Source organism: Balaenoptera acutorostrata, chromosome 11 (genome assembly GCF_949987535.1).
Source record: "Balaenoptera acutorostrata chromosome 11, mBalAcu1.1, whole genome shotgun sequence".
Lineage (NCBI taxonomy): Eukaryota > Metazoa > Chordata > Mammalia > Artiodactyla > Balaenopteridae > Balaenoptera > Balaenoptera acutorostrata.
In genome coordinates, this window is record NC_080074.1 from 7,452,334 (window position 1) to 7,460,728 (window position 8,395).

The 8,395-nt window shown below is 49.2% G+C and overlaps 1 protein-coding gene across 1 annotated transcript in view; it reads right to left on the minus strand.

Annotated features, from left to right (window-relative positions):
- Positions 1-8,060, minus strand: part of SREBF2 (sterol regulatory element binding transcription factor 2) — a 60,782-nt gene extending 52,722 nt beyond the window's left edge. The window contains exon 1 of the mRNA XM_057556342.1: positions 7,816-8,060. Within this exon, the coding sequence (XP_057412325.1) occupies positions 7,816-7,903 (88 nt within the window). The 5' untranslated portion in view covers positions 7,904-8,060. The remainder of the gene's footprint in view (positions 1-7,815) is intronic.
- Between the last annotated feature and the right edge of the window lie 335 nt (positions 8,061-8,395).

Genomic DNA, 8,395 nt, shown 5'->3' on the forward strand with positions numbered 1-8,395 from the left:
TCCACCACCCCACGAAAGCCCTTTCAAAAGGAAAGGAACAAACATTCCAAAACTGTATTCTAAAAAACGGCCCTTGGTCCTAAGAGTCAACTTGCAAATTGTAGTTCCTCATTCATTCTCAGATAGAGTCAAAGAGAATGTTATTTTCTGCCCTCTTCCTTTTATGTGCTGTAGCTCACTCAAGTCTTACAACACCTGTGATGCAGACATCCCCACTCCCCACCCCACAGCAGAAACTAAGGCTTAGAGAAGTGCTGCAGGACCCAGGGGAAGTCACTTGAAGTGCCCAGCTCAGGGCAGACCCTTCCTGATAAACACATGTGGTCTGAATGTGTACCTGAGCAGAGGATCCTGGGACTCTCCAGCCTCAGCCCACCACTCCACCTTGTGTTCACAACTCTGAAGCCCGCTACACCAGATGGGGATTTGGCATGGAGTAGAGGAAAAGTACATGGGTTTTGGAGTTGGACTCATGTGGACCGAGGTCACCATTTTACGACTTACTAGTTGTGATCTGGGTCTCAGTTTCTTCATCTGTAACACACCGTGTAATTGGAGAAAAAATTAAGAGCAAAAGACAATGTAGGTAAAGGGCCATACACACTGTGTGAGGAGAGGGACCTTGCTTACCCTGCTAGTGCTGTACCCAGAGCCCAGCACAAAACAGGCCCTCTGTAAGGGTCTTAACTGCAGGTCTAACCAGACACGGTGCTGGGCACATAGCGGGTGCTGCCTACAGGTGTGATTTCAAAACCTGATGAAGGATGGAAAAGTAGCAGTGACTGCAGAGACAGTCAGTAATTAATAAAGAACAAGACAGTCACCTTCACCTAGAGAAATGATGCACCTCAGGATAAATGATAGTACACCTGTAGGATCAAGATGAAACGGTCCCATTTTCGTTATCAAATACAGTGTATGTCTGTAAGAAGAATCACACAATGGAAAACAGCAATCGCAAGTCAATTTCAGTCCTGCCCAACAAATAATCACAGAAAGCCCACCCAACTAGCTCAGAAAAACTACCACGATTGACTTTTAGAAGTTCAAAGGAAAGTATTGTGAGAAGTGAGGCTATTCATAACAAAAGGGCATTTCCTAAAATGTCTGCAGATGTTGGTGAAAGGTGGTCTGAAGAGAATTAGAATGAAAAGAATCAACTTCCAGAACACTATTTATAGGAATGGAGAGCCTCAAAGAATTTTTATGTGAGGATGAAGGATGCACTGAAATTCTGGGGCAGCAAGGGCTGCCACCAAGACACCAAGAAAAGGAACCCAGACAGAAGAGTCCCACTGAAACAATGTAAAGCAAGAAGTCATTTTTCAAGTCCCCCAAGGCAGAGGGCTGAACATAAGGAACTGCTGTACCTTCAGGAGCAATTTTTAAAGTATAGAGAGCAAGCAAACCAGACAAAGATCACTCCAAGAAACCAAAGGCAGCAGAGGAGTAAAACAGTCGCAACCACTAGGGTCCTGGGCAAGCAAAGGCAACATCAGAGGCACAGGAAGGGACTGCTCAGAAAGCTGGTGGCTGCCCACTGATTGTCCAGTGGTCTCAAGTATAGAAAAGAAATATGAGGAACCAGGAGGCCAGGACAGAGGGGTCTACACATGTGCATTGTTGGGGGGCTGGGGAAGCATCAGCCCTAAACCAGCATACATGCGGCAAAGAGACAGGCAGAATAAGGGACTAGAGTTCCAGACTCTAGCCGGAAGCTGAGAAGGACAGGCCCTCTCCTCCACACTGGTGGGGGAGTAAACTGGTACCTCCAGTGCGGAGAGCAGTTTGACAGGATCTATCAAAACCACAAATGAGCCAGAAGAGAATGTTAGTTCCTGCCCCTTCCTTTCATATGTTTTATCTCATTTGACTCTTACAGCACCTATGGTGTAGATATCACCACCCCACCCTGACACAGCAAACCCACTTCTCATCATTTATCCTGCTCCAACACCTGCATATGTGTGAAATGATGAATTTACACAGCTATTCGCCACAGCATGTTTTTCATAGTGAGACTGGAAACACCCTCAAATGTCCATCAAAAAGGGACTGGATGAATGAATTACAGTGCATCCATACAATGGAAAACCATGCAGCAGTGAAAAAGACTGGAAAGATCTCTAAGATACATTGTTAAGTGAAAAAAAAAAAGGGTAAGCTGCAGAAGAACACAGCTTATAGCATATTATTTGCGAAAAATAAAAAGGGGGGCAAAAATGAAAATCCATACTTGTTATTTGCTTCTATTTGCATTAAGTTTTGAAGGATGTAAAAGAAACTAAAAAATTAATAACTTGGGGTTGTGGGCCCTAAGCAGATGATGACAGGGCTGGGGGCAAGACTTTTCACAGTACCTTTCATACTTTTTATTTTGCCATATGAATGTATCACCTTTTTGAAAAAATTAAAGTATTTTCCAAGTGGTAAGTTCCAATCACCACAGTAATTTATAACACTGGAAAAGTTTTTAAAAAATGAAAGGGCTACAGCTGGCAGTGTGTAAGAGCTGTCACCCAGCTCTTGACTTGAAGAGTCCTTGATGAGAAACACGCACCAACGAACTAACTCCAAAGTGATCTGCTCATCTGTGTTCAGGGCAACAGTACTTATGTTAATGAAAAACTGCAAATGATACAAATGTTCCACAGGGACATGGATAGGTATTCGCCCCCTCAGATGAATTACACTGGATCACAGGCAACTATACCTCAACTGTTTCAACATACAGCAACCTGTAAGTGAAAATGCTGTAACATTTCATGTGCACGCTAATGAAGTTCAGACAAGAATCCAGCAGGATAGACAAGTTGATATTCAGGGAGCGCTATTTGAATAAAGTTGCTTAAGAACTTCTTTTTTAAATTATGAAATTGAGGAAAGAAAAGATCTATTCGATATAGGGGCAAAAATACACTTTTTAAAAAATGCCAAGAAAAAATGCCAAGACCTGAGCTGACTATGAGAATGACAGAAAAGACTGACATGAGAGGCAGGCAGCGCTCAAGAACATTGGGCCAAAGGCCCGGGTGTGAATGCAACAACGTTTGTCAAGGGCGAAACCAAACAGAGCCAGGAAGAAGGGGAAACCCTGGGAGCCTGGTTCAGCGGTCTGAGCAACCCTAGAAGATGTATCCCACGACATGGAACCGGATGAGGCCAGGCGCTAAAAACTGGCAGAAAATAAATAAGCTAAGAGCAGCAGCAGCTCTTTCCAGCCTAACACTAGCGATAGGGATATATATTCTAGTGTCAAGAGAAAGCTTACATCTTCAAAAAGGGGTAAAAAGTAGATCTATGCTTCACCTCACTGAGCAGTTTTTCCGAAGTACGACTCACTGGAGAAACATGCAGCCAGTTTCTACCCGTCTCCTCACCTCCCCGCCAGCCAGCGGTGTGCTGGCCACACCCTCCCCGACACCAGGCTGGCCACTCCGATCTTCCCAGTGATGTGCACACCTCGACTAGGGGCCCACCCAACACCTCAACCTGAAGTGCCTTCCTTTCCTCGTTAGACACACCTTTACAGAGCGCCTCTTCAGTGCCAGACGGAACTGACTGCTGGGAGAAGCCAGCAGAGGCCCAAGCCAGTGCCACGCAAAGGCTCAGGAACAGCAAGTTACTCTGCAGCCTAGGGTACAGGATGGGCTACCAGCAGGAGGGCTGCATGAATGCAGGTATCTGACTTTGTGAGCCCTTCAGAGCCCACCAAGCAGGGGCAGTGACAGACAGCTCAGCCTATCAGTGGACACCATCGTGGAGTTCAGAGCACCAAGGACAAAGACAAGAGCCCACAAGTTTTCAGGGAAAACATGTCACACACAGAGGGTCAGGAATCAAAATGGTATCAGATTTCTCAACTACTGGAAGCTAGAAAACAATGAGGCAATGCCTTCAACCTAAAATTCTAAACCCACCCAAACTATCAAATTGGAGACGTCAGAATAAAGATATTTTTAGAGAGGTAAAGCCCCCCAAATTTACCTCTAAAGTACACTTCCTTAGGAAGCTACTGGAGAATGTGCTCCATCAAAACAAGGGAGTAAAAAAAAAACAAGAACTAGGGAACAAGGGCTTCAACATCGCCCCTGACCCTGGGTGATGGTTAAGGGTAGACCCAGGATAAGTGCGAAACAGCAGACCTAGACAACCATCAGATGGGGCAAAAAGAGGGAAGGCTCCAGGAGAGACATCAACAAGGGCGATAAAAGGAACTGACCACCAAATTGAGTTTCTGTCACAAGATTTAAGGCTGCATTAGTTACGGGAACATGGAAAGTAAGCAAGTGAATAAATGGGGCTACTATGAGCGCTAGGAAAAAACAAACAGCAACAAAAACCGTAGAGGATCTACCCAAGAGAAAAGAAAACATATGTCTACAGAAAAACCTGTACCCGAATGCTCACAGCAGCTTCATTTATAACAGCCAAAAAGCGGAAACAACCTACATGTCCAACAACTGATGAATGGATAAACAAAACATGGTGTATCCATATAAGGGAACACCGTGCTGCAACACGGATGAACCTCAACGTTATGCTAAGTGAAGAAGGCCACATATTGTATGACTGCATTTATATGAAATGTCCAGAACAGGCAAATCCATGAGGACATAAAGTAAATTAGCTCACTGCAAAGTTTCTTCAACCTTCTCCATGGAGAACAGCTGTCTCTACTGGTCCACCACCCGCTCACTCCTGGCTTCGTTCTGGTCTACCTAGCCTCGGACCACTTCATCTGACTGCTGTGTCAAAGGTGGACCTCCTAACTGCCAAATCCCATGAGTCCTTTCATGGCCTTGTCATCCTTGCTGTCTTCTGCAGCACCATCTCCATCATCCACTAACTGCTCCTCAAAAAGTTCACTTCCGCTTAGGTTATTATGCTTCCCTCACCTGATTTGACGTCCGGTTCCATCTTCTCCTCTCACCTCTATCCTCAACTCATCAATATGGGTGGGTGACTAGTCCTCAATCTCCATCCCCAGTTTTAACCTTCTCCTATCTGCCTCCCATTTCCTACTAGCACCTTAATTTCAGTCCATTTAAGACAAATTTTCATCACCTCCCCAAACCAGCTCTTCCTGCTGGCTCCTGAGCCCTCCCAATGCCCAGGATCAAAGCCTTAATGGGATCTTAGAATTCCACCTCTGCTCTGCCTTCAGGGCCAAGTTTCACTGAGGCCATGTCCTGTCACATCCAGCACCTTGCACAATGGCCACTTCTTATCCCCATCCCATCACCCTCTTAGGATCACCACCTCACACCCACATGGCTGCCTCCTAGAGGCTGGCATGCGCTCTTGAGGTGGCACATACCCGCTCTCCCCCACTACCCACAGCGTCTCTTCTTCCTCACCCAACCAGCACCTAGAAGCATCTGGGCTGGCCAGTTCTGACCTAACCCAACACCAAGGGCTGAGTCTAGTATAACTTAGAATCCTGCCTAGCTCAAGGTCCCTGGATTCATTCAGGCATTCCACAAATATTTAATTCTAGGTCAAAGAAACAAAATGAAGGCCCTGGCCCTCATGGGGCTGATGTTCTGGAGGGAGATGGATGGGTAAGTTTTCAGGGATATTTGTGCCTGCAGACCACTGGCCTTCAGCCCACCCAACCCTTCTTTCCTCTAAGACCCAGGTCCAGAGCCATCTCCTTGGTGTGGTCTTCCCCGTAAGTCAGCCTTTACCAAGCTCCCTCCACGCTTACTTTCACTAACTGCTCTGCATAACAGTGAGCTGTTCTATACTCAGCACTACAGTTTTATTATTATTCATCTCAAGCTCCACAAAGCCATAAAATTCTATCTTTCCTATCTTTTCATGTTCCCTACAGCTCAGAAACTACAGCTGGCACTTGAATACTTGTTGACCAGTGAAGACAAGGAGCCATTTTCCCCCAAATCTAATATGGAGCCCTGTGAAGTCACGGAACCACTGTGGTAGTTTCCACAACATACATATTACTCAGAAATCTATAGGGATAAGTTTAATACTTAACCACCAGGTACTTTAACAAGTTAAGACAAATAAGAAGTTACAAGTTAAGACAAATAAGAATCAGTTTTGGAATGGGAATGCAAAATGCACATGAATTTCTTTGTGTGAGGTTGCTAGTACGCAGCTTTGGACATGCTCCTTACTGGCTGTGTAACCTTGGGTAAGTTAATGAACTGCCTTGAGCCTCAGTTTCAGGATCTATGAAGAAAGGATGAACGTAGTATAACAAGCAGTCTCTACCTGATGGAAATTGTTAAGGATTGAGAACATTAATGTGCAATGACTGCTTAACACGGTGTCTGGCACATAAGTACTCAAAACATGTTAGCTGCCCTTAAGTTCCAAGAACCTCCCTCCCCCATTTGTCAACACATTTCTGTATTTCTGAGCACTCAGTGGAAAAGTCTGTAGTTAGACTTGGGGCGTCATTTAAGGGTCTTACCACACTGCCTGGATGACCAAAATCAGAAAGTAAAGTCAGGCCAAGGGGGGAAATGTTACAGAAGCAAAATGGAAAACGGATTCTTTTCAATTAGCTGTTGCCACTATCTCTTCCCCTGGAAGAGAATCTTCTGCTGCCTCGGTTTCCTCATCTGTATAATGAGGTTGTAGTCATCATACCTGCCTGCAAGGCTGTAGTGAGATCTTGGACATGAAAGCACTTTGTAAACTCAAGAGCACAATGCACCTGAGTTACTGATTAAGAGTATGGGTTCTGGACAATCTAAACTGAGTGACCTTAAACAAGTTAACATCTTCTGGCCTCAGTCTCCTGTAGAATGGGAGCAAAAAGAGTATCTATCTCAAGGGACTGTAGTAAGGAATAAGTGAAACAATTTAAGCGTTTGGGGCCTAGAATATCAGAAGAGCCCACCTATTCAGAGTTATGATGATGATGACTAACCTATTCACTGGACTCCTCGCCCCCAAGGAGCAGGTGAAAGCCTGATGGAGCAGCGACACCAACACTGGCCCAGGAACTATGCTCCGTAACCAGCTGGGTGACCTTGGGCAAGTCGCTAACCCTCTCCAAACTTTGGGTTCCGTGATCACAAAATGATCCCTGTGCTCCTACCAGCTCTTCCTCTCCGCTGTTAAGGTCGCCGGAACAAAGGCCACCCGCTCCCCAGCCTGTCCCTGAGGGGCCACAACTCAAAATTCCTGCTGCTCAACTCCCTTTGCAGCGCGACAGCAGAAGCGCCCGGGTCTCTATCCCGGAGAGATGCGTCCGCACTCCGCCGCCACCGCTCGCTTCATCAGCAACTTGCTTCTGCAGCCGCTCGCCGCCCAAAGTTTTCCCAAGCGCCAGGAGACTCGGCCGTGTTTCAACCCCGGGAAGACCAGGGGTGAGGGCGCAGAGCCTGGGGTCCCGGCCCGGGGAATCCCAAAGCCGCCCACGCTGCCGGGAGTGGAGTGACAGGTGCGACGCGGAGCCACTGGGCGGGCAAACGTGACCTCGCACCGCGCGTGTAGGAGCGCGAAGGAGGCAGCGGCCGCGCGCTCTCCTCTGGCTGCTCCCGCCAGGCCCCCGCGACGCCCCCGGCTCCGCGTTCCCGGCCCCACGACCCTCGCTGCGCTTCCGGACACGAGGCGCCCCGGAGCAGATCCCGCGGCCTGCCCGAGCGGAACGGCCGGGCGGGGCTCAAACCCGCAGCGCCCGGAAGGGTTGGGGACAGCCGGGTCGACCGCGCCTGCTGGGTCTTCCCGCGCGAGACGGGGCTGCCGGGGGGTGGGCGCACGCGCACCCGCGCGCGCCGCCGTAACCCCTTCCTCCCCGCGCGCCCCCGCACTCCCACCCACCCACCCACCACTCACCGTCGATGTCCCCCAGGGTCAGCTCGTCGCCCAGCTCCGTGAGCGTCTCCATGGTCTCCAGACCGCCCAGCTCTCCGTTCCCGTCCATCGCCCGGCTCGGTGCAGAGGAACCCCTGCCGTCCCGCTCAGGGAGACGCGGGGGCGGTGCCGCCGTCACCGCCCATGACACCCAACAGCCCCCGCCGGGTACCGCCTCACCGGCCGGTGCCAGCCGCCGCCATGTTTGCGCCGCGCGGGCGGGGCGGGGCGGGATTGCCCCGCCCCAACCCGCGCCCTCTGTGGCCCCGCCCCCAGGCCGCGCGCGCTCCCTTGTTTGTTGTCAATAGGACCAGGCTTGTCCTGGCCAATCGGCGCGCGAAGCGGCGCGTGGGGTGATGGCGCGTCAACGATCAGCAGCTCAGATTTGCATATGGAGGCCCCTCCCCTGGCGGCCTCTTAGCGAATGCGGAGAGAAGCCTCCAGGTCCTCAGCCCAACCTCCTTCCCGTAGTTTAAAGGAACCGCTCCCTTTTCTGTTGGTTCGGCTCCACAAGCTACTCCATCCACCCGCTGGGGAATGAAGGGTTAACACCTCCCACCCC